This window comes from Esox lucius, chromosome 1 (assembly GCF_011004845.1).
Source record: "Esox lucius isolate fEsoLuc1 chromosome 1, fEsoLuc1.pri, whole genome shotgun sequence".
In the NCBI taxonomy this organism is placed as follows: domain Eukaryota; kingdom Metazoa; phylum Chordata; class Actinopteri; order Esociformes; family Esocidae; genus Esox; species Esox lucius.
In genome coordinates this window covers 35,712,250-35,737,150 of record NC_047569.1, presented here as the reverse complement: position 1 = coordinate 35,737,150, position 24,901 = coordinate 35,712,250, and the positions used below count along the sequence as shown (strand labels likewise).

The 24,901-nt window shown below is 40.5% G+C and overlaps 1 protein-coding gene across 1 annotated transcript in view; it reads right to left on the bottom strand.

Annotated features, from left to right (window-relative positions):
- Nucleotides 1–673: 673 nt before the first annotated feature.
- Nucleotides 674–24,901, bottom strand: part of LOC105011330 (alpha-2-macroglobulin) — a 44,240-nt gene continuing 20,012 nt past the window's right edge. Inside the window, exons 13-36 of the mRNA XM_010871279.5 lie at nucleotides 24,604–24,667; nucleotides 24,375–24,520; nucleotides 20,671–20,793; nucleotides 16,509–16,643; nucleotides 16,266–16,347; nucleotides 16,034–16,154; nucleotides 15,648–15,873; nucleotides 14,139–14,265; nucleotides 13,854–13,975; nucleotides 13,672–13,723; nucleotides 13,230–13,313; nucleotides 12,822–12,998; nucleotides 8,579–8,654; nucleotides 8,189–8,345; nucleotides 7,976–8,050; nucleotides 7,593–7,755; nucleotides 7,160–7,350; nucleotides 6,652–6,870; nucleotides 6,396–6,517; nucleotides 6,080–6,170; nucleotides 5,622–5,690; nucleotides 3,717–3,822; nucleotides 3,484–3,525; nucleotides 674–789 (exon numbers count right to left, since the gene is read on the bottom strand). Coding sequence (XP_010869581.3) covers nucleotides 773–789; nucleotides 3,484–3,525; nucleotides 3,717–3,822; nucleotides 5,622–5,690; nucleotides 6,080–6,170; nucleotides 6,396–6,517; nucleotides 6,652–6,870; nucleotides 7,160–7,350; nucleotides 7,593–7,755; nucleotides 7,976–8,050; nucleotides 8,189–8,345; nucleotides 8,579–8,654; nucleotides 12,822–12,998; nucleotides 13,230–13,313; nucleotides 13,672–13,723; nucleotides 13,854–13,975; nucleotides 14,139–14,265; nucleotides 15,648–15,873; nucleotides 16,034–16,154; nucleotides 16,266–16,347; nucleotides 16,509–16,643; nucleotides 20,671–20,793; nucleotides 24,375–24,520; nucleotides 24,604–24,667 — 2,787 coding nt within the window. The 3' untranslated portion in view covers nucleotides 674–772. The remainder of the gene's footprint in view (nucleotides 790–3,483; nucleotides 3,526–3,716; nucleotides 3,823–5,621; nucleotides 5,691–6,079; nucleotides 6,171–6,395; nucleotides 6,518–6,651; nucleotides 6,871–7,159; nucleotides 7,351–7,592; nucleotides 7,756–7,975; nucleotides 8,051–8,188; nucleotides 8,346–8,578; nucleotides 8,655–12,821; nucleotides 12,999–13,229; nucleotides 13,314–13,671; nucleotides 13,724–13,853; nucleotides 13,976–14,138; nucleotides 14,266–15,647; nucleotides 15,874–16,033; nucleotides 16,155–16,265; nucleotides 16,348–16,508; nucleotides 16,644–20,670; nucleotides 20,794–24,374; nucleotides 24,521–24,603; nucleotides 24,668–24,901) is intronic.

The window sequence follows — 24,901 nt, the reverse complement described above, 5'->3', positions numbered from 1 at the left end:
AACCGAGAGGAGTGCATTATGTTGTCTTTTGTTAACCAAAGTACCCACTATATTTTTCAAAAAACTTTGCGGTTACCCTTATTAGATTAACTGAGTTCATATTATTACTGATGGTGTGATATCTGAATGTTATGTGACCAGGCAATCCCCCTCCAGGCAACTCTGCTCCACGTTTGATTGGCCCCAATAAAAGGCATATGTCCCTCAGGTTGGCTTTAATTAGGGACCCTATATAAGTAGCCATTTTCAGCTTTCAGTTGGTGAATCATAGTTTATGCCTGTTGCATTTACCTTATGGTTGTGCCTCTCCTTTGGTTTTTGTCCTTTTGAATGTAGCTTGTCCTTTCATATTATGGTTTCCACCTGTTCCTTGTTTGCCCACTTGTTGTGTCCCTATTTAAGTTACTCCTACCCCAGTGTTTCTGGTTGGTCATTATGTGTTCATGTCTATGCCTGTGCTGCTTGTGAGTGTTTCCTGTTTAAGTCACTTTTGAAACCTCTGCATCTGTGTCCATGCTGAAACGTGACGTTTTGGGAAGTTTGATGACAAATTAAACTGATCTGTGTGTCACATCCTGCTCAGACAAAAGCCTAAACATGAATTGTGAGTCATGCATGTCTTGGCACAAAAACTAACACAATTATATACATTAATGAACAGATAATAATGTACGGGATAAGGTTTTAATAAGTAAATTCATTTCCAGCTGTGTGTTTAAAATGACACAAATTCAACCAAAGGGGTAACGCTCCACAATGCATTCCACTTTCTTCATTTTCTACTTGTATCTGCAAAGACAAAAACAAACATTCAGAAAGGATACAATATTTTTGTTAAGTACACAGTGGATATAAAACGTCTACATACCCCTGTTAAAATGCCAGGTTTGTGTGATGTAAACGAATGAGACAAAGATAAATAATGTCAGAACTTTTTCCACTCTTAATGTGACCTATAATGTGTACAATATAATTGAAAAACAAACTAAAATCTTCAAGGAAAATAAAATGAAAAATAAAAATCTTACAATAACCTGGTTGCATAAGTGTGCACCACCTCATACAATGGGGAGAACAAGTATTTGATACACTGCTTCTTCCATTTTCGTAAATTGCGCCAACAGTTGTTGCCTTCTCACCAAGCTGCTTGCCTATTGTCCTGTAGCCCATCCCAGCCTTGTGCAGGTCTACACTTTTATCCCTGATGTCCTTACACAGCTCTCTGGTCTTGGCCATTGTGGAGAGGTTGGAGTCTGTTTCATTGAATGTGTGGACAGGTGTCTTTTATACAGGTAACGAGTTCAAACAGGTGCAATTAATACAGGTAATGAGTGGAGAATAGGAGGGCTTCTTAAATAAAAAGTAACAGGTCTGTGAGAGACGGAATTCTTACTGGTTGGTAGGTGATCAAATACTTATGTCATGCAATAAAATGCAATTAATTATTTAAAAATCATACAATTTGATTTTCTGGATTTTCGTTTTAGATTCCATCTCTCACAGTTGAAGTGTACCTATGAGAAAAATTACAGACCTCTACATGCTTTGTAAGTAGGACAACCTGCAAAATCGGCAGTGTTTCAAATACTTGTTCTCCTCACTGTAACTGGGGATGTGGCTGTGTTCAGAATTAACCAATCACATTCAAACTCTTGTTAAATAGAAGTCATTACACAACTGCCTTCAATTAAAGTGACTCTGATTAATCACAAATAAAGTTCAGCCGTTCTAGTACGATTTTCCTGACATTTTCTTAGTTGCATCTCATAGCAAAAGCCATGGTCCACAGAGAGCTTTCAAAGCATCAGAGGGATCTCATTGTTGAAAGATACCAGTCAGGAGAAGGGTACAAAATGTACAAAGCATTAGATATACCATGGAACACAGTGAAGACATTCATCATCAAGTGGAGAAAATATGGCACAACAGAGACATTACCAAGAACTGAACGTCCCTCCAAAATTGATGAAAAGACGAGAAGAAGGATTCCAAGAGGCCTACAGCAACATTAAAGGAACTGCAGGAATTTCTGGCAAGTACTGGCTGTGTGCTACATGTGACAATCTCCCGTATTTTTCATATGAATGGGGTAGGGTGCCAAGATGGAAGCCTTTTCTTACAAAGAAAAACATCCAAGCCCGGCTGAAGTTTGCAAAAACAAATATCAAGTCCCTCAAAAGCATGTGGGAAAATGTGTTATGGTCTGATGAAACCAAGGTTGAACTTTTTGGCCATCCAAAAGGTATGTTTGCCGCAAAAACAACAATGCACATCACCCAAATAACACCATACCCACACAGGGAAGCATGGTGGTGGCAGCATCATGCTTTGGGGCTGTTTTTCTTCAGCTGGAACCGGGGCTTTAGTCAGGGTGGAGGGAATTATGAACAGTTCCAATACCACACAAATTTGGCAAATATCAAAATCTTCACTGTACGTTGTGTTATTCGATTAAAAACAAAACGACATAACAACGGTCAATGGAAACCAAAATCACCAACCGATTGAGGGCTGAATACAAACTCACACCGGAAAACAATGTTGGATGCACCGATACATAACATCCCAGAGGTTCTCAATCGGATTCAGCTCTGGGGAACGTGAGGGCCAGTAAATGGCATTAATGCCTTCGTCATCCAGGAACTGCCTACACACTCTGGCATAATGAAGCCGGGGATTGTCCTGCACCAGGACGAACCCAGGAGCCACTGCACCTGCTGGGCTGGGCTGTGAGCACCGATCCCACTAGAGGATGTTAGGCCCTCATGCCATCCTCATGGAGTCTGTTTATGACAGTCTGGTCAGAAATATGCACACCAGTAGCCTGATGGAGGTCATTTTGTAGGGCTCTGGCAATGCTACTCCCATTCCTCCTTGCAAAAAAGGAGCATATACCACCCCTGCTGTTAGGTTAATGCCCTTCGACGGCCCTGTCCAGCTCTCCTCGTGTAACGGCCGTCTCCTGGTATCTACTCTATGCTCTTGAGACTGTTCTGGAAGACACATCAAACCTTCTTGTGATGGCACATATGGATGTGTCATCCTGGAGGAACTGGACTGCCTGTTCAACCTGAATGGGCTGCAGGTACTGCCTCATGCTACCAGTAATGACAAGGACACTAGCAAAACAAAAACTAGGGAAGTATCAGTCAGGAAGGATAAGGAGAGAGCAATTGTCTGTGGCCTCCATCTGTGAAACCATTTCCTTTTTGGGGGTTGTCTTGCTGTTGCCTCTCCAGTACACCTGTTGTCACTTTCATTTGCACCAAAACAGGATACATTGATTCACAATCCCTTATTCCTCCTAATTGGACAGATCTGAGCAGTGGATTGATGTTTATTTGTATTACCTTCAGCATTAAATCTGAATTTTTCAAATAAATGAACACTCACTGTAGAAAAAAATATTAAACCTTACATTTTCAATGAATTTCTACACAAGTATAGCAAAATTCTTATAATTTAATGTATAATGGAGCTCACCAACAGCACATGGGAAGACATATTCTGTCTCAGCCTGGTCACCTGGAGGAAACAAACCATGTTACCTCTCAGTACAAATGGATGAAATCCTAATCTGTGAGATAGTGTACTCAAAGGCAAACAACTCTTTTACTGAATACTGAAAACATATTTTACTGAATTGTTCCACATGAAATTCGATTTTGACTGAGGGAAAGTAAATACATTTTGTGGATGGTTAGATTTAAATTTACTTGGCTGGTAGTAGTCATAGATTTTGACCACAGCTGATTTTAGATTCTTTACTGGAAACTTCTGTATGATGTCTAGGCTGCAGTTTTGAGGCACGGCTGATTGTAACTGTTGAAAAAAAAAGATTATGACAATTATGAAATGCTCTAAAAAATAAATGTTCCTATAGTATTGCTGACTGTGAAGAACATACCTCACAATATTTCCAGTCTTAACAATATAAAAACTTTATTATGCGGGATATAGCATATACTGTATAAGATCTTCTGAATTTAATAAAATAAAAGACTATCTTGTTCAACACATATACAATACTGTCAAATATTCGACATGATTGCCATCCATGATAATATTGCTAATTTATTTCACATAGTAGTAACCATAAATGGTAACCATATAAGACAGGGTGTGATCACCCTTAACAAGGAGCAGGATAGACAGGAAGGCAGAGGAAGAGGTCAGACAGCCTTTTAGATTCAGGGTCCACCCCCTAATTCCTGACCCTTTACCTGCCCTCATAAACTCCTTTCCTCAACCCTGTTTTGGAATTATTTTCAACATGGAGGTGAGGTCATGACATCACTGGTGACCAATGTCAGGATTCGCCATGCCAAAAGATCTTTCCTGAAGTCATGGCCAAACGCCGAACTCAGAATTGACACATTAGTGTTGTTTGTGCTACACGTTTAAATCATGAATCGAAAAATGTTAAATTATTACAATCAATTTTGATGGGTAGTGTGCAGTAGGGGACGGTTTTACAAATGCAGAGTAAGCCTAGTCTAGGACTAAAAAAAACCCTCATTAGAGTTTTCTACAGAACTAGATTTTTTAGATCTAGACTATTTTTAATTAGTTTGTGTGAAACCATCCCTAAGTGTTTTGCCTAATGTAAAAAACTGTGTAATATACTGTAACAGGTTACCTTCAAAGTGTCATTTTAAAACATCCCTGGTATTGTTTGTTGTTGGACTCGGGGGCAAAAATCTGATATTAAAATGTTACATACAATGTTCTCAAGAGCAATTTTTGAAGGGGACACCAAAAGTAGTGCTGTAATACTGTTTTAGTTTTCGTGATTCGTTGGCTCTGCAAATTCAGCTATTGTGTGTGAACCCTACCAATATAAAACAATCTTAATGGATTAGCCTCACGTTAGCTACGTGCATTGAATGCCTTTCAGACGGTAGACACGAACACTGTCACCTTGCCAGGTAGGGAACACTACATATACTGCCCTGCAAGCTTCTTTCATTGACTCAAATTCAAACAGCTGCAAAAGTAGGTTGATGTTACTGTAGCTTGCTAGCAAACATCAGCTAACCGCTAAAGTAAAGAAATGTCTAACATATCCTTTGTTTGAACTACTTGCAGAAAGTCAGCTGATTCCCACACATGCACTGTACCCATACCATGTGCCACTGCTGAGGGCTGTGGGGCAGTGGATCAAACCATTGTGAGGCAAAGGACAGGGGTGTCGCAATTTTTTGAAACTTAAACCCGCTTTGCGTCTTATTACTATTATTGAAATTACATAGTTATGTTTACATTTATATATGGGGGGGGGGGGGGTCATAGTTTTCCCCAGGATAGGGAAGTCATGTCTACCCCAGGGTTTCCGCCTATGCTTGGACTAACAGGACTAAAATGAGAGAATTGCCCAATGTCATGTTTTCATGTACTCATTATATTTCACAACACATCAGTTTAATCAATTGTCTTGTGAAAGATGTTTGCAAACCAAATGAAAGTATCAGTTGTTTGATCATTCATTTGAATGCAAGACTTGCTGTGCTACAAATGTGATCAGTTGGAATTCTGAACTAAGAGTGCAGATAGTATTGATTATGCTACCAAAATGACCAAAAAACCTGTATGAGTAGTTGAAATGGGTAGGTTTGTCTCACCCCTGTCAAGTACAGTAAAACATGGTCATCTTTGTTATCGACACGCTCCACAAGAAGGGAATCCTTCACCTGTAAAGACAAGCCATTCACAGATTATTCCTATTTTGACCACAGAAACTGAGCTCTTTATTAGTTTACATGTATAATGTAAAGTTAGGTCCAGGGGCGGAGCTTAGCTTTCTCTGCCATTGGGGCGAACTTTAGCTGTGGAGCCCAACCACCACTAAACTCTTACTATTGCTAACTGATTTACGGTCGATCTAGATGTTTATCACTTCAATGTCAACTAAATATTATCTAGCAAAAAATCCAAATATTATTTAATACTGGATGCAATAATTCTTTCCACCATGAGATAAACTTCTTGTGGGCCCCTCTGATTGGCTGCCATGGGTGCCGCCCACCCATCGCACCCATTAAAGCACCTCCTCTGGTTTGGTCATATTACAAAACCTCACCTCTTTCAAGGATTCTGGGACAGGGGAAAAGCCAGATAACATTTTCACATCCACTATAATCATATTGCTGCTCTGTTCTTTTCCTCCATACCTGTTAGATTAAAGATGGAGAAAACTGTAAACATACAGAATATTCAAGTGTGATTTTGACTAAAGCATAACAATGAAGAACTGGAATATTGGGTGATTTTTTATTTAGAAATTATTTCAAGTCAGGAACACAGCATTTTGCCATGGGACAATTTAAAATATGTCAATTTAAAGGGTTCTGGTAGATTAGTAGGCTTTCTCCCCATTTTACTCAGAAAATCCTTACTGGAATTGAAGATACAGCTTGACTTTTCTCTTAGTGTCGCTGTTGCACTCAACTTCTGGTATGACCTGAATGCTGAGCGATGTGCCAACTTTAGGAGTAGGGATGTTGTAATGCAGTGACAGCTAGAAAAAAACCAAATGAAATCAGTGAATCAGCCCTGGTCATATTCAACTACATATTTAACAGCATTTTTAAATATATCAAATACTTAATATAAATGCCTAGGGTCTAGGAGTAAATTAAGGATTGGGCTGACCTGTACTGAGGCACAAGCACTGCCCTTCACCTCCACAGTGTACTTCCCAACCACATCCTCCTGCAGCTGGCGCTCCTGGTAGAGAAGCTTGTTGTTCTGGTTCACATCAAAGACATGCTGTCCCCCACTGGGAGATTTTACTGTCACTGTGCTGGAGCCCTCTTTACTGAACACCTTGGTGGAGTACAGAGACAGGGCCTGGAGGGCCACCACTGTGTCCTACACACACACACACACACACACACACACACACACACACACATACACACACACACACACACACACACACACACATACACACAGTGAACAAACAAAAGCAATCTCAGCCTATTATCTGTTATCCTACTATCTGTGATTTTTCTTCATGCCTCTTCTCTGTTAAAAATCACTAATCCATTCATTCTGATGATCTATTTTGGATGCAAGGTGTTTTGTACATGTAGTCTGATTGTAGTCGATCTCAAACAGGCACATTGTCTCACTACCAGCACTGCTGTTATGGACTCACCTGTGTGGAGGAGAAGCCACCATAGGAGTTCTGCTGCTTCACCAACCACCTGACTATGCGGGAGGAGTAGCCCAGATCAGCGGTAGACAGAGGGGAGGCACTGAGGGACGCCAGCAGAACATAGGAGCTGATCTCCACTGCCAGAGAGGCTGAGGTCTCTGAGGAGGTCTGGGTCCAGTGCAGGAGACCACCTGAGGAGAACACACATGCATAGACACATCAACACTCATATACCAACACACACACTACATAAACCTAATCAAAGAACAAGGACTAATGATTCATCAGACACAGAATACTAAGATCTACTCTAACCTCCACACTGAGTTCAAGACTAAAATGTGACTTTAGTAAAAAGCTGTGTAATTCTAAGGCAAGAACAAACCAATGAGGTCTAGTATTCAGGGCTACAGAACAGAAGAGCATGTCTCACCCTTTTGTAAAGCCATCTTGTCCAGGTGCTGCAGAAGCAGCGTCCGCATCTCCATGTCTCCTGCCAGGGTAAAGGTGTAGGCTAGCAGAGCAGTAGTGTAGGTGTTGGACAAATCACTGGTGGAGTTCCTCAGACAAGACAAGCTGCTGTTCACAACAGGATCCTTATGCAACACAAAATGTATATTCCTATTTGAGTCCAGAAAGCGACTACATTTATCTTCTGTTTGGTGCCTAAAATGAACCAGATCACCTAGCTATGTATCTTGAAAATAATTAACTAAAAGTTACTCTGGATTAAATCGTATGATAAATTACTAAAATGTGAAAGTTAAATGTGGTTTGCTGTCATGTGCACAGGCAGGTGCCTGAGAGAATACTTACTGAAACTGACATGTTGAGCTCCAGCATTGAGGCAGTTATGTAGGCTGTAAGAGTTACTTCATCAGTCACCCCACCCTAGAAAACATTTGGCCAAAAACAAAACAACATGAACATCCCCTATATTTAAAGAAATGTGATAACTCTGGGAACTTCAGAGGACAGGTTCACCAAATCTCATCAAAAAAGTTTTTTTTTATCTTTTAATTGCTATACCTTTATTCGGTTGTTAAACAGCTCCCCAAGTTTCATGAAACAGCCATTTTCTTTTTGTTTCTTTTGCAACCATGTCATGGTTTCCATATTTTTTGGGTAATCTATATAGATAAAGGACCGTGCTTTGCTAAAGATTTTGAAGACAAATGCAGTCAGCCTGTGAACAGAGAAAGCAGAGAGTATCTCTAATATATCCATGAGATAAAAAGGCCTTAAGTCAGAGCTTGACATGGCATCAGTCATATCTTTATTCAACTCATGTCAAACTAATGGTCTCCTGCCAGAGACAGTTACATAAAATGTATTAATATTTGAAAGAGAAATGGCTTCCAAATAAATGGCTTCTTATAGAGCTTAAGTCTTTGGCTGAAAAACAATCCAAGTTCTCACCACGTGTTTCCAGATCCTCGTCCAAAAGTGCTGTAGGCCCCGTCTGAATGCTTGTAGTTTAGCTGCCTTTGGTAACCTGAGCGGTTGACAAAGAAAAGTTTTGTTTCAGTCTCCTGTTTTTATAATCAAAGGGTTTCAGTGGGAGAACATTAAGTGGATCATTCTAGATCTTTGGAGGCTGATGTCATTAACTTTAAATAAGCCATGGCCAAGTATCTGTGCAGGTATTTAATTTTTACAGTTTTTACATAAAATGACTTTAAAATTGCATTTCTGAATATGTTTTTCACATTGGCTTCCTACTTGCTTTTAGCAAAGTGTTCATATTCAAAGATTGTAATAATGAGAGTGAAAAGTGAAACTGACAGCATTTTATCAATATGAAATCTTACTCAATTATTTTGCAATACACACAATAACATACAGTACATTGTTCTTAATTGTTTCATTTGTAAATATTTTGCACTCTTGGGACAAATGTTCAATATCCAGCTCTGCGAAAAATTAAGAGACTTCTAAGAGAATTATTTGCAAATTTCTCTGGTTTTACTATTCATAGGTATGTGTTTGAGTAAAATGAACAGTTTTGTTTTATTCTATGAACTATTGACAACATTACTCACAAATTACAAATAAAAAAATTGTCATTTAGAGTATTTATTTGTAGAAAATAACAACTGGTAAAAATAACCAAAAGAATATGCATTGTTTTCAGACCTCAAATAATGCAAAGAAAACAAATTCATATTCATTTTTCAACAACAAAATACTAATGTTTTAAATCAATATTTGGTGGAATAACCCAGATTTTTTATCACAGCTTTCCTACGTCTTGGCATGCTCTCCACCAGTCTGTCACATTGCTGTTGGGTGACTTTATGCCATTCCTGACACAAACATTCAAGTAGATCGGCTTTGTTTGATGGCTTGTGAACAAGGTTTTCAATGGGGTTCAGGTCTGGAGATTGGGCTGGAAATAAGGTCTTGATCTGGTGGTCCTCCATCCACACCTTGATTGACCTGGCTGTGTGACATAGAGCATTGTCCTGCAGGAAAAAACTATTCTCAGAGTTGGGGAACATCGTCAGAGCAGAAGGAAACAGGTGTTCTTCCAAGATAACCTTGTACTTGGCTTGATTCATGCATCCTTCACAAAGACAAATCTACCCGATTCCACAGATTTCACAGTGGGTGCGAGACACTGTGGCTTGTAGGCCTCTCTAGGTCTCAGACTAACTATTAGACGACCAGGTGTTGGGCAAAGCTGAAAATTGTACTTGTCTTTTGCAAACTTCAGCCTGGCTCTTCTTTGCTTCTCATTAATGAAAGGCTTTTTTCTAGATTTGCACGACTTCAGCCCTGCCCCTAGGAGCCTGCTTCGAACCGTCCTCGCAGTGCACTTCACCCCAGCTGCTGTTTGCCATTCTTTTTGTTGGTCACTTGATGTCATCCTACGGTTGTTGAGTGACATTCGAATGAGTTGACAGTCATCTCGGTCAGTGGGCAGTCGTTTTCGTCCTCTGCCAGTCTGTAGCTTTGTTGTCCTCAATGTCTGCTGCTTGACCTTGTTCTTATGAACCACCGTCTTTGAAATTTTCAGGACGGAAGACACCCGACGCTCACTGTATCCCTCGGCCAGCAAAGCCAGAATTTAACCCTTCTATTCCTCACTCAAAGCTTTTCTTTTGAACTCTTTTGTCATGGTGAATAGTAATTTATTTATTCAAATTAACTTTGAGGTACTACTTGTACTGTTTTTGCCATCCAGCTGGTCCTATTGCAAAAGGAAAGTGATGACCACAGCAGTGGTTTCTATACTTTTCCTTGTTAAATTAGATTTGGTTCAAGTAATCACCTAATCAGTACCTCCTTAATTAAAATGAGGTGTGCCTGTGTTGGAATTTAACAGACACTAGAATGGAGAGACGCTGATTTAAGAAAAATGTGGAGTGGTCTCTTTATTTTTTCCAGAGCTGTATATGTACGATATAACTGTCAGTATTCCTAGGGGCTTGGCATTCTGTGTTTAGGCGTACCATATATCTATTCCTCTGTTTCCATGGAGACAGATAAGGTGCTAGACAGACCATCCTGGGAGTACTCTTAAAGGGAGTACTCCTAATCTCAGCTTGTTACCTGTATAAAAGACACCTGTCCACAGAAGCAATCATACAATCAGATTCCAAACTCTCCACCATGGACAAGACCAAAGAGCTGTCCAAGGATGTCAGGGACAAGAATGTAAACCTACATAAGGCTGGAATGGGCTACAAGACCATTGCCAAGCAGCTTGGTGAGAAGGTGACAACAGTTGGTGTGATTATTCGCAAATGGAAGAAACACAAAATAACTGACAATCTCCCTCGGTCTGGGGCTCTATGGAAGATCTCACCTCGTGGAGTTGCAATGATCATAGGGGAACGGTGAGGAATCAGCCCAGAACTACATGGGAGGATCTTGTCAATGATCTCAAGGCAGCTGGGACCATAGTCACCAAGAAAACGTTTGGTAACACACTAGGCCGTGAAGGACTGAAATCCTGCAGCGCCCGCAAGGTCCCCCTGCTCAAGAAAGCACATGTACAGGGCCGTCTGAAGTTTGCCAATGAACATCTGAATGATTCAGAGGAGAACTGGGTGAAAATGTTTGAGCTCTTTTGCATCAACTCAACTTGCCATGTATGGAGGAGGAGGAATGCTGGGTATGAACCCAAGAACACCATCCCCACCGTCAAACGTGGAGGTGGAAACATTATACTTTGGGGGTGTTTTTCTGCTAAGCGGACAGGACAACTTCACTGCATCAAAGGGACGATGGACAGGGCCATGTACCATCAAAAATGGGTCGTGGATAGGTAATCCAGCATGACAATGACCCAAAACACATGGCCAAGGCAACAAAGGAGTGGCTCAAGAAGAAGCACATTAAGGTCCTGGAGTGGCCAATCTGTGGCAGGACCTGAAGGTTCAAGTTGCCAAATGTCAGCCTTGACACCTTAATGACTTAGAGAAGATCTGCAAAGAGGAGTGGGACAAAATCCCTCCTGAGATGTGTGCAAACCTGGTGGCCAACTACATGAAACATCTGACCTCTGTGATTGCCAACAAGGCTTTTGCCACCAAGCACTGTCATGTTTTGCAGAGGGGTCAAATACTTACGTCACTCATTAAAATGCAAATCAAGTTATAAAATTTTTGACAAGCGTTTCTTTCTGGATTATTTTATTGTTATTCTGCCTCTCACTGTTCAAATAAACCTACCATAGACTGATCTTTTCTTTGTCAGTGGACAAACCTACAAAATCAGCAGGGGATCAAATAATTTTTCCCTCACTGTAGGTACTCACCACTGCTGACCGGGAGCACCCCACAACCCTTTTCGTTTCAGACTTGCTCTGACCCAGTTTTCTGGTCATAACAATTTGGCCCTTGTCAATGTCACTCAGGTCTTTACTCCTGCCCATCTCTCCTGTATCCAACACGGGGCCTACGAGAACTGATTGTTCTCTCACCATCTAATCTACCCAGACCTGTGACCATGTGCCGTTGTTAGGAGATTATCAAAGTTATTAATTTCATCTACATTCCTGCCCCCAGTTGTGTTTCTTCCTCCCATCCTGCCGTAAAACAGATCACATGGATCTGTGCCCCTATCCTGACAACTGGTTTACCACAACATCAACACCTCATGTTCTTCCTCTGACACATTTACTACATCATCAGCACATTTGGCATTACTCTTGTCTAAACACAAGGACACAGTACTTTTGTGTTAAGCCCAGTACTAGAACTAGTAATTCTTTATTCCCCTAAACATTTGTTGAATATATGAATAACTCTGTTCAGTAAAATTCCATAACACCTATGTGTGGTCATAATGATTTGGCAAATCATCAGTTTAGGTAAATCATTTATCGCACTGCATCAATTTATTCTGCCAACAATGCCTTACTCTACGTCACGGAATGTTGTGTCAAACCTTTAAAAAAAAAAATTATATAGCTTACATATATTATGATTGGCCAATTGCTTTCAATAAAAAAGATCATCATAAATAATCTTGTTAAAACCCTTTGGGAGTTTATTTAAAGATGTCCCATTATTATTCAGACATTTTTGTTGTGGTTGTGATAGCTCATTCTTTGGATTATCAAAATATATATTATGTTTTGTTTATTAGGAAGATGTTTGTTAAAATGTAAGAATTCAGCTCCCTGAGGATTCTGAGCAGTGTAGACTCTTACCACTAGTGAGAAACTTGGTGGCCTTGTCTCTGATGGCTGAGGTGAGCTGCTCTGTGTTCCTCAAGTACTCTAGGATGTAGATATTGGGGGCAAGGAGCGCCATGTTCTGCTCTCCGCACCCATATGGCATCCGCAACAGTCCGTCCAGGTTCTTGAGGGCGCGGCCCAGGATGTCCCCTACAGAAAACATGCAAAACTCTCCTCTTTAGAAAACAGCATCAAGCTACTGTACCGTGCAACGATTTTATAGTCGGTACCAGACAGGCGAATGTGAGTCATTTATTTGGCTAGTAAGGGTTACTTTGTAAATAATGTATATATAACATGACTGGACAAGACTAAAGATGGGTTGCATTTCCCCACAATATGCCTCTCAAAACTACAAACCGATGTTGTAATATATTTTACCCAAGACTGACAGCGAAGCTCGAGCAGATCCTTTCACCACAATCATGGGCAGTTGCAGTTTCACCTCCTCTGTCAGAGCTTCTCCTGTGGACACATGACAACATGACCAAAGAGAGCCAGAGCAAGGACAGATGCAGGGGCGAAAAGGGGAACTAATTATATAGAGGGCCTAACGTGTAGAGGGGCACCTCAGAAACAGCCTGTGTACAGTGCCCAGGATTTTGTGCCACACCCCTGGACAGATGTCCTCATGTGAGACAGAAGACGACTGGATATTTTTTTACCACAGAGGAGATCAGGTCAATTCAATATGTAGTTTATTGAAATTAATGTAAATAATAACTTAAATAGAACAGTGTTGGTTTCTTGGACCCAGATCACGTTTGGTGCTGTATTTTAATTCAATTCTGATGGATTAGATGGTTGATACTGCAGTACTGACCAGATGGACACAGCAACCAGTTGTAGGTTTCAGTTTCTTCAGTTCCTTCAGCCTGACAGAGAGATTCATTTCAGTCAGAAGCAGTAACAGTACTGTAAAACTAGATGGTTTCTGTGTAATAGTTGGTAGATGTGACAGAATAGTCCCAAGACATTCAAATGTTTGACTAAAACAGTAAATACCTTCACTAGCAGGCTCCGTGTGACTATGTCAACGCGTCCTCTCTCTGGTACACTCACAATCTCATTGTCACAAGCAGCATGTGACTGGACAGCCTCTGCACTAATGGTCACATTCAAAACCCCTACAAAAACACATTGACAGATACTGGAACATCAAAGGTCAGCACAGAGTGCATCTATAGGTAAAATAAACTAGAATAGATGGACCAGAAGTCATTTTTGTTAATAAGGGACTTTAGCTTTTAATATACAGTCAGTATGGTTAAAAGGAGATTTCCATCTTACCAAGGACAGAGGGTGACATTGTCCAGCTGAAGGTCTTTCGTTCATTGGCACACAAGCATGATGAGTACTGGATGTCATTCAAGGGTGTGAGAGTGTAGTCCAATGAGGGAGCTGGAGTCACTGCAACCTGTCAAATAGGAACACTGGGAAGATGACTTGGAAAACACAAGAATGACACCTAGCTAGAGTAGGGTGGCAAAACCTAGTCAATGCAGGATTTCTGCTCCAGGCCCATCAAACAGCAGATTCTTATCAGGTTTTGGGGGGAATAAACTTGAGAGAAATAATGGTACTTCTATATCTTTTGTTACAAAGCAGCTTTTTCCATTATGAAAGGGTGTCGTGACACCCCAGTAAAATGGTACTGGTGTAATACTGTGGTGATGTGGAGGACGCAGCAGAATCCATTTGCAGCTTTTATTTAGAATAGTCAACAGGCAGGGTAAATCAGGGGCAGACAGAACAATGGAGAAAATCACAGAGCAGAAGTAGATCACAAGCAAGGGTCGAGACAGGCGGCAGGAATCACAGTCCAAAGAACAATCCGGATCGAGACAGGCAGCAGAACAATCAGAGGTCGGTATAAACAATCCAAGGTCGGTAACAGTTCGGCAAACACAGTGAAATACGCTCAGAAATTGTACGCCGGGGCAATGCAATACTTCGCAATGGACTCGAGAGGGAACGGGGTTTATATGGATGAGTGTGGGTGAGTTGCAGGTGTGTGTGCAATCAGTCCCAGGTGAGCGGCATGATGGGATGATGAGTTAATATTCTGGTGAAAGTGTCCTACAGTGGCGAAGAGGAGGTGGAGCGGAAGCCCGCTCTGTAACAAATACATTATATCTCACTGACTGGCCAACTCAACCACACCAGAAGGGAGAAGAGTGTTGTTTTACAGCAGCTGATTGTCACAATTCTTGTTCCTTAAAATCCGGGGTGGGACATGTTATCAGTTCAGGATGATTAAAGTCATCGGTCTGAAAGGTCATCGGGCTGAAAGGTCATCGGTCTGAAAGGTCATCGGTCTGAAAGGTCATCGGTGTTGTCAAGTCATGTCAGGATATCAAAACACTGCGGTGAAAGAGATGTTTGCAGTTTCATGGCTGAAAGTAAATATTCATATTCTTGTTGTTATATATTATATTTATGTATACTTTATGAAATAGTTGATGGGAAAGAGGAAAGGACCTTTATTTAAGCCTATTTTTTAAAGGTTAAGCCATGCGATAACTATCACCTTAATTAGCTTTGGTGGGGTGGTTGGTGATGGTTGTCACATTCACTTTTCTGAAAGACAACTGGCAAACAATCTGAAAACCACGCCTCTCACTATTGATATGATAATTTTTGTAAATGTTTGGTTTGACTGTGAGGTTAAGATGAGTAACAACATTATATAGAACATATTTAAAAGACGTATTGTGTTTAAAAAGAAAAGTTTTCACTAGAAACACAAGAAATCTCAAGAAACATAACAGCTGAACAGTCATGAGGTGGGGTACATACCATGATGCACTTGGACAGGTAGTTGAAGACAGTGGCCTTCAGGTCAAAGTTCTCTCCCTGGATGATGCAGTAGGGCAGGGTGATCTCCAGGAAGAAGGGCTGGAAGACATTGAGCTCCACTGGGGGAGCCAGACCAAACCCACCGGGGGCCAGGCAGAAAGCCTCTGTCGTCCAGTTGGTGATGGTATCTGGGACTGTCAGAGACACGTCTGCTGATCCAGACTCCCTGTAGTACAGAGGTCAGAAGTCACACATTTACTGACCAAGAACAATGGAGTCCAGGTAATGTTGGTTTTAAATGCTTTCTTATATCCTGAAATTAATAATTACATATCTACGTGTTTTGCTTTCAGTTGCAGCATGAGCCAACCTTGCCGTGTACTTACCCTACTTCCACAAGGTCCCATATCCACGTCTCAGGGAAGAATTTATGCACTGTCTCTGTGGGTCGATTATAATTTTGCTCCACTGTAAACCAGAACTTCTTGATTGACTGTGTATTTCCAGCTAAACAGTTAGAAAACAAAGTTTATTATAATGTTAGAATAAGGGAAGCTAATCATTTCCCTTGGTCACGAAACATTTGGCAAAAAAGATTGCAAGAGGAGGAAGTCTCACATTTCTCATATAATTTGCCCTTGTATATTATGCAGGAAGGTACTCTGTCATCCAGATTAGTTGCCATCTCTAGTTCCAAATCCTAAAAATGTCAAGGATCAACAGCAACAAGCCAGGAATTACTGTGCAATACACTACGAACAATATTACATTGTAATAACCGAAACTGTATTGTGACAACAGAATGCCGTTCTTACAACCAGAATGGTTTCCATTCAGTAAAAATATGCCATAATAATTTACCTTAAAAACGCTATAAGCAGTGATTTTGTCCCGATCCGTTTCCAGGTAGGGCTGCATGTACCTGCTTGGATGCATCGGCACACAATCTGAAAGATCGGGGCCAACGTACAAGGCGGCTGAATCATAATCTAATATCTGGAATCATATAATTGGAAAATGGGATTATCAAATCAAAGCGCTTACCAGGTAAAAAGGATTGAAAGGGTTCTTGTAGAAGTCATCATAGTGTAAATAAAATGTGCAGGCAAACTAAAGCTGGAATTGTGCCAGAGCAAATTTTTGAGAAATAGCTCTCCAGTTGCTGTTTTGGGCAGAAGACCAGTCTGGAATGCCAATATAGACCGGTGATAGTAGATGCACTTTTCACCTTTTCACAGTTTCTCAGAGACCGTTTTTTTATTCAAAAGTTGACACAAACAAACTACATTTGTCATTTATAAACGGGCGTGAATTTGTAAATCAATCCGCAAAAGCATGATTTTGTTGGTCTGGGATAGCCGTAACAGTACTTGGGATGATTTGTAATAGTGCATAAATCATGACACGCAACTGAATATTGTCACAGTCGAGGACATAGGACACATGCGCAAGACATTCACTTTTAAACAACAAAACAATGGAGACGTTACAACTGTAACAAAAGGCATAAACAATGATCCAAACATCGGTGTGGACATAGTCTGAATCTCAAATCGCATTCGACGTACTTCGCGGATGATGGTGATAATCAATATTATTTCCCTATTTATTTTTTATTAATTTTTGTATTCATTTATTTTTATATTCATTTCCATCATTCTATATTTCTGTACATATTAATGTCTGTATATATTTGTTCTTTTATTGTTCTATTTATTTATTTAAACATTCTTTTATTTCTGTATTTATTTACACCAATTAGCCATAACATTATGACCACCTGCCTAATGTTGTGTAGGTCCCCCTTTTCCCACAAAAACAGCCCTGACCCGTTGAGGCATGGACTCCACTAGACCTCTGAAGGTGTGCTGTGGTATCTGGCACCAAGATATTAGCAGCAGATCCTTTAGGTCCTGTATGTTGCGAGGTGGGGCCTCCATGGATCAGACTTGTTGGTCCAGCACATCCCACAGATGTGTCTCTCTGTTTTTTTATAGACTAAATGGGCAACCTGGTCTCAGGGGGATTACACAGACAATGTACATAAATCTTTGCCAGATGATTTCGTAAGATATATTATGTTAGGTAAAATAACGTGAAAAAATCAAAACGAGTAGTGGTGTTACAACATTAAAATGTTTTAGGTGGTTTTCTTTGCAACCTAAACCTTAACCCCAGTGCTGTGATACCTAAACTTAACCCAAACCCTAACCTGAACCCCAGTGTTGTGATACCTAACCCCTAACCAAACCTTCACCTAAGCGTTTTAGTTTTCTATCCTTACCCCAAACCTTAACCCTTACCTTAACCCCAGTTCTGTGATACCCTATATTAACTTAACTGAAACATTAAAATGCATTTATTACATATTATAGCGACCTTGGTAAGAACACTACTTGTTCAGGCTTATTCATAATCCCTGTGTGGAGCAGTGGGTAGGGTGCCTGCCTTCTTAACCCAATGTTGCTGATTCAAAACACAGCTTGTATGTTTTGTGCAAATTCGCAGCATTCGTAATATATGATATGTTAGTCTGACGTTCGTATCATATTATACGTTTTAATAGCGTTCGTAACATTCATAGTAATAGCGTTCGTAAGATATGTTACGTTTTAGCCAATTCGTAATGTATTATACATTTTGGTAGAGCATTCTAACGTAACCTAATGTAACGTAACATATCATATGAAATCAGGTGCCATGGATTTCTGTAAAATATTCTACGTAGTCCCCTGAGACCACGTTGCAACCACATACATTTGCACTGGTCAAAGTAGTACTTTAACTAGTGCTCATTACTATCTGGGATTGTTGTTATTTAATAACTGAATTCTAAATACTATATATATAATATATACGCATCAGTCTAGTATAAGACGCAATATGCATTTATCTCGAGAACATGACTTCATCCAGTTAAGTTTTGAATAATACATCTGACCGTGTTAGTTAATAGAGTAACACCTTCACCTTTTTTCTATACATGATAAGACCTCCAGTGATAAAGTTCAGAAGTGTGCAAAGTGTGGGTGATAACAATTAAACCAGATAGCTATCGGTTTCCCCTTGCAAACATAATACCTTTTCATTAGGCTTAGCTCGTCTTTAGCTGAGATGACATTGCCAATTACAACATTGGAAGGAAGAGATTTTACACTAATTATGCTTTTAATTTAGACATCAAACTAAATAATTTAGATATCAGTTTAAACGTCCGACTAAATGTACTCTAACATAACTAAGCAGTGGAAGTATAGATTTGAAAAAAACATTTGAAATCGCTTTCAAAAGTCAGTAAAAGCCCAATGAAGTGAGGGTCAGCAGTTTACCTAGACTTTTTTGATGGCCAATATGACCGTTACAAATTGAGAATGCTGGCCATATAGAACTGCTACCGGACATATGTTTTAAATAGCCATACAATAGCATACAATTAAACAGCAATAAAAAACAAATTGTGGCCGGCTGTCTTGAATCTTTGATCTCTGTCTTAACTGACTTAGAATGAGTTCTACTCCCTGCCACTGAGCTCTGTAGCTCAGTAAAAGAGATTATTGGCCTATCGGTGGCTTCGTTCAGAAGTCTTGGCTGAGCACAGAATATTAAGGGACAGAGATTTCTTGGCAACGATTCGAAAATGAGATGTGGCTTTCACATCCTGCTTAATTATTTATTTTTGCTCACTGGGATATCCAAACACTTTGATATTTTTGTGTACACTTTTCCTAGTCTATGCATTAATAAATTGTTTTTGATACAAAGTATTTGATACACTGCCAATTTTGCAGGTTTTCCTACTTACAAAGCATGTAGAGGTCTGTAATTACTACACTTCAACTGTGAAATCCAGAAAATCACATTGTATGATTTTTTAATAATTAATTAGCATTTTATTGCATGACATAAGTATTTGATCACCTACCAACCAGTAAGAATTCCGTCTATCACAGACCTGGAAAGCAGCTTGGTGAGAAGGCAACAACTGTTGGCGCAATTATTAGTAAATGGAAGAAGTTCAAGATGACGGTCAATCTCCCTCGGTCTGGGGCTTAATGCAAGATCTCACCTCGTGGGGCATCAATGATCATGAGGAAGGTGAGGGATCAGCCAAGAACTACACGACAGGACCTGGTCAATGATCTGAAGAGAGCTGGGACCACAGTCTCAAAGAAAACCATTAGTAACACACTACGCCGTCATGGATTAAAATCCTGCAGCGCACGCAAGGTCCCCCTGCTCAAGCCAGCGCATGTCCAGGCCCGGCTGAAGTTTGCCAAAGACCATCTGGATGATCCAGAGGAGGAATGGGAGAAGGTCATGTGGTCTGATGAGACAAAAATATAGCTTTTTGGTCTAAACTCCACTCGCCGTGTTTGGAGGAAGAAGAAGGATGAGTACAACCCAAAGAACACCATCCCAACCGTGAAGCATGAAGGTGGAAACATCATTCTTTGGGGATGCTTTTCTGCAAAGGGGACAGGACGACTGCACTGTATTGAGGGGAGGATGGATGGAGCCATGTATCACGAGATCTTGGTCAACAACCTCCTTCCCTCAGTAAGAGCATTGAATATGGGTCGTGGCTGGGTCTTCCAGCATGACAACGACCTGAAACACACAGCGACATCCCCGAAACCTGAAGGATCTGGAGAAGGTCTGTATGGAGGAGTGGGCCAAAATCCCTGCTGCAGTGTGTGCAAACCTGGTCAAGAACTACAGGAAACGTATGATCTCTGTAATTGCAAACAAAGGTTCCTGTACCAAATATTAAGTTCTGCTTTTCTGATGTATCAAATACTTATGTCATGCAATAAAATGCAAATTAATTACTTACAATGTGATTTACTGGATTTTCGTTTTAGATTCCTTCACTCACAGTTGAAGAGTACCTATGATAAAAATTACAGACTTCTACATGCTTTCTAAGTGGGAAAACCTGCAAAATCGGCAGTGTATCAAATGCAGTTTTCTCCACTGTAATTTAATTATATTTTTAGATTACATGTACTCAGACATTCGTTACCTGGCCTGCTTTCAGTCTCTTGTCCACTACACTGAGGCCACACAGGGAACCAGGCAGGGCAGAGAGCTGCAGGGTGTTCTTCTCCCCTGGAACTGCATTGGAGGGAGAGAACTCCACTGACACCTGGCACAGAGGACACATGCAGTTTAGTGGATGTGGAAAGCACACAGTAGCAGCTTGAATAATGCAGAAAATTATATCTAAGTTGATGTCTGTACAGTTATGTCTGGAAATAATTGGACACTGAAGTTTTGTTATTTTGACTGCTTACCAAACAAAATTCATGGTACAGTTAAATAATTAATATGGGCTTAAAGTGCAGTCTCTCAGCTTTAATTTTAGGGTATTCACATTCAAATTGGAGGAAGAGATTAGGAATTAAACACTGTGTGGGCTATTCTTTCATTATTTCTTCATCAATTAAGCAAGCAAAAGGTAAGGAGTTGATTCCAGGTGTGGCATTCTCATGTGGAAGCTGTTGCTGTGAACCCACAACGTGTGGTCAAAGGAGCTCTCAATGCAAGTGAAACAGGCCATCTTTAGGGTGCAAAAAAATACACCAGAGAGATCCATCAGGAACACGAAGAGTGGCCAGATCAACAGTTTGGTACATGCTGAGAATAAAAGAAAGCACTGGTGAGCTCTGCAACACAAAAAGGCCTAGACTTCCACAGTGGTGGATGATCGTAGGATGCTTTCCATGGTAAAGAAAAACCTCTTCACAACATCCAGCCAAGAGAAAAACACTCTCTAGGAGGTACGCATATCATTATCCAAGGCTACCATGAAGAGAAGACTTCACAAGAGCAAATAGAGAGGGTTCACACCACAAGGTACAAACCATTCATATGCCTCAAGAATAGAAAGGTCAGATTAGACTTTGCCAAAAAACATCTAAAAAAGCCAGCCCAGTTCTGGAACAGCATTCTTTGGACAGATGAAACTAAGATCAATCTTTACCAGAATGATGGGAAGACACGGTGGAGGCAGTGTGATGGCATGGGCATGCATGGCTTCCAATAGCAATGGGTCACTAGTGTTTATTGATGATGTGACAGAAGACAGAAGGAGCCTGATTAATTCTGAAGTGTATAGGGATATACTGTCTGCTCAGATTCAGCCAAATTCAGTGAAGTTGACTGGACGGCACTTCACTTTACAAATGGATAATGACCCAAAACTAATGCAAAAGAGAAAGCAACCCAGGGTATTTTTAAGGCAAAGAAGTGGAATATTCTGCAATGGCCGCGTCAATCACCTGATCTCAACCTGATAGAGCATGCATTTCACTTGCTGAACACAAAACTTAAGGCAGAAAGACCCACGAACAAACAACTGAAGTCAGCTGCAGTAAAGGCCTGGCAAAGCATCACAAAGGAGGATTGGGTTATTCCTCAGATTGATGAATAACCCAATGATCAAACGACACCATACAGTGATGACCATAAAGAAATACCAAATCCCCTCTCCTAAATAATTTTTCTTATCTAAACAAAGGGAGTCAGTACTTTTAACTAGGAACTCATTTATAGATTTAAGTATACATCAGTTCCAAGTATTTCTATAACAAAACCCAGCGTTTGGTGATGTCCATGCGTTCCAGACTTCAAGCAGTCATTGCCTGCAAAGGATTCTCAAAAAAGTATTAAAAATTAACATGTATTTAAAATTGTGTTAATTTGTCCCATTACATTTGAGCCATGGAAATAAGGGGACTGTGTATGTAAATGGTTGCAATTACTAAACGTTTCATATTATATTCTTGTTCAACCCCTTGAATTAAAGCTGAAAGTCTGAACTTCAGTTGCATTTCGGTCCTTTCATTTAAAATCCATTGTGGTGGCGTACAGAGCCAAAATAATGAAAATTGTGCCAAATATATCCGTACCTAACTATATGTACCTATACAGTAGAGAGAACAAGTATTTGATACACTGCCGATATTGCAGGTTTTCCTACTTACAAAGCATGTAGAGGTCTGTAATTTTTATCATATGTACACTTCAACTGTGAGTGTCGGAATCTAAAACGAAAATCCAGAAAATCACATTGTATGATTTTTAAGTAATTAATTAGCATTTTATTGCATGACATAAGTATTTGATACAACAGAAAAGCAGAACTTAATATTTGGTACAGAAACCTTTGTTTGCAATTACAGAGATCATACGTTTCCTGTAGTTCTTGACCAGGTTTGCACACACTGCAGCAGGGATTTTGGCCCACTCCTCCATACAGACCTCCATATCCTTCAGGTTTCGGGGCTGTCGCTGGGCAATATGAATTTTCAGCTCCCTCCAAAGATTTTCTATTGGGTTCCGGTCTGGAGACTTGCTAGGCCACTCCAGGACCTTGAGATGCTTCTTACAGAGCCACTCCTTAGTTGCCCTGGCTGTGTGTTTCGGGTCGTTGTCATGCTGGAAGACCCAGCCACGACCCATCTTCAATGCTCTTACTGAGGGAAGGAGGTTGTTGGCCAAGATGTCACGATACATGGCCCCATCCATCCTCCCCTCAATACAGTGCAGTCGTCCTGTCCCCTTTGCAGAAAAGCATCCCCAAAGAATTATGTTTCCACCTTCATGCTTCACAGTTGGGATGGTGTTCTTGGGGTTGTACTCATCCTTCCTTCTTCCTCCAAACATGGCAAGTGGAGTTTAGACCAAAAAGCTATATTTTTGTCTCATCAGACTACATGACCTTTTCCCATTCCTCCTCTGGATCATCCAGATGGTCATTGGCAAACTTCAGCCAGGCCTGGACATGCGCTGGCTTGAGCAGGGGGACCATGCATGCGCTGCAGGATTTTAATCCATGACGGCGTAGTGTGTTACTAATGGTTTTCTTTGAGACTGTGGTCCCAGCTCTCTTCAGATCATTGACCAGGTCCTGTCGTGTAGTTCTGGGCTGATCCCTCACCTTCCTCATGATCATTGATGCCCCACGAGGTGAGATCTTGCATTGAGCCCCAGACCGAGGGAGATTGACCGTCATCTTGAACTTCTTCCATTTTCTAATAATTGCGCCAACAGTTGTTGTCTTCTCACCAAGCTGCTTGCCTTTTGTCCTGTAGCCCATCCCAGCCTTGTGCAGGTCTACAATTTTATACCTGATGTCCTTACACAGCTCTCTGGTCTTGGCCATTGTGGAGAGGTTGGAGTCTGTTTCATTGAGTATGTGGACAGGTGTCTTTTATATAGGTAACAAGTTCAAACAGGTGCAGTTAATACAGGTAAAGAGTGGAGAACAGGAGGGCTTCTTAAAGAACAGGTCTGTGAGAGCCGGAATTCTTACGGGTTGGTAGGTGATCAAATACTTATGTCACGCAATAAAATGCTCATTAATTATTTAAAAATCATAATGTGATTTTATGGATTTTTGTTTTTGATTACATCTCTCACAATAAAAATTACAGACCTCTACATGCTTTGTAAGTAGAAAAAGCTGCAAAATCGGCAGTGTATCAAATACTTGTTCTCCCCACTGTGTGTATATGTATGAGATTAATAGGCTAATGAATTGCGGCATATTTAAAAATCATAATGTGATTTTCTGGAATTTTGTTTTAGATTCCGTCACTATGATAGTGTACCTATGATAAAAATTACAGACCTCTACATGCTTTGTAAGTAGGAAAACCTGCAAAATCGGTAGTGTATCAAATACCTCCACACTGTACCTAACATTCATTGAAAGCCACACACCTTGTTTCTGAAGCATTTCTCAGTCGGGAAGTTCATGCTGTGGGCGATGACAGTCCCACTGGGTAACATACTATACACAAGGATCTGTAACGTCCGTACCATCTCTGGAACCACTCCCAGATCTAAGGTGACTTCACCCTCCGTTACTGCAATGCAAGAGCATGTCATTATAGTCACGCACCTTACAGCACGTTACATGAATATGACAAAGTAAATCACTCTCCCTCACCAGAACTGTCCTGAACGATAACCTTCCTGTATCCATGATCAACTATCGCCCTTCTGGATAAGGCCTGGGAGAGAGAGGAAAACATGTTTCCAATAAAATCCAAAGGATGGAAACTATGAGTATTGATGTGGGTCAGAGTGGGGTTCCAGGTTGTAACAGCTTGTTCCTAGGCCAATGATTGGTTGGCAAAGTGTAAATAATAGGCATGTATGTGAAATAGTATGTTAGTTTTGCTTTCACATTTCCAATAAGTCATAGATCTGGGATCAAAGAAACAAGGGATAACTAATCAATTTCT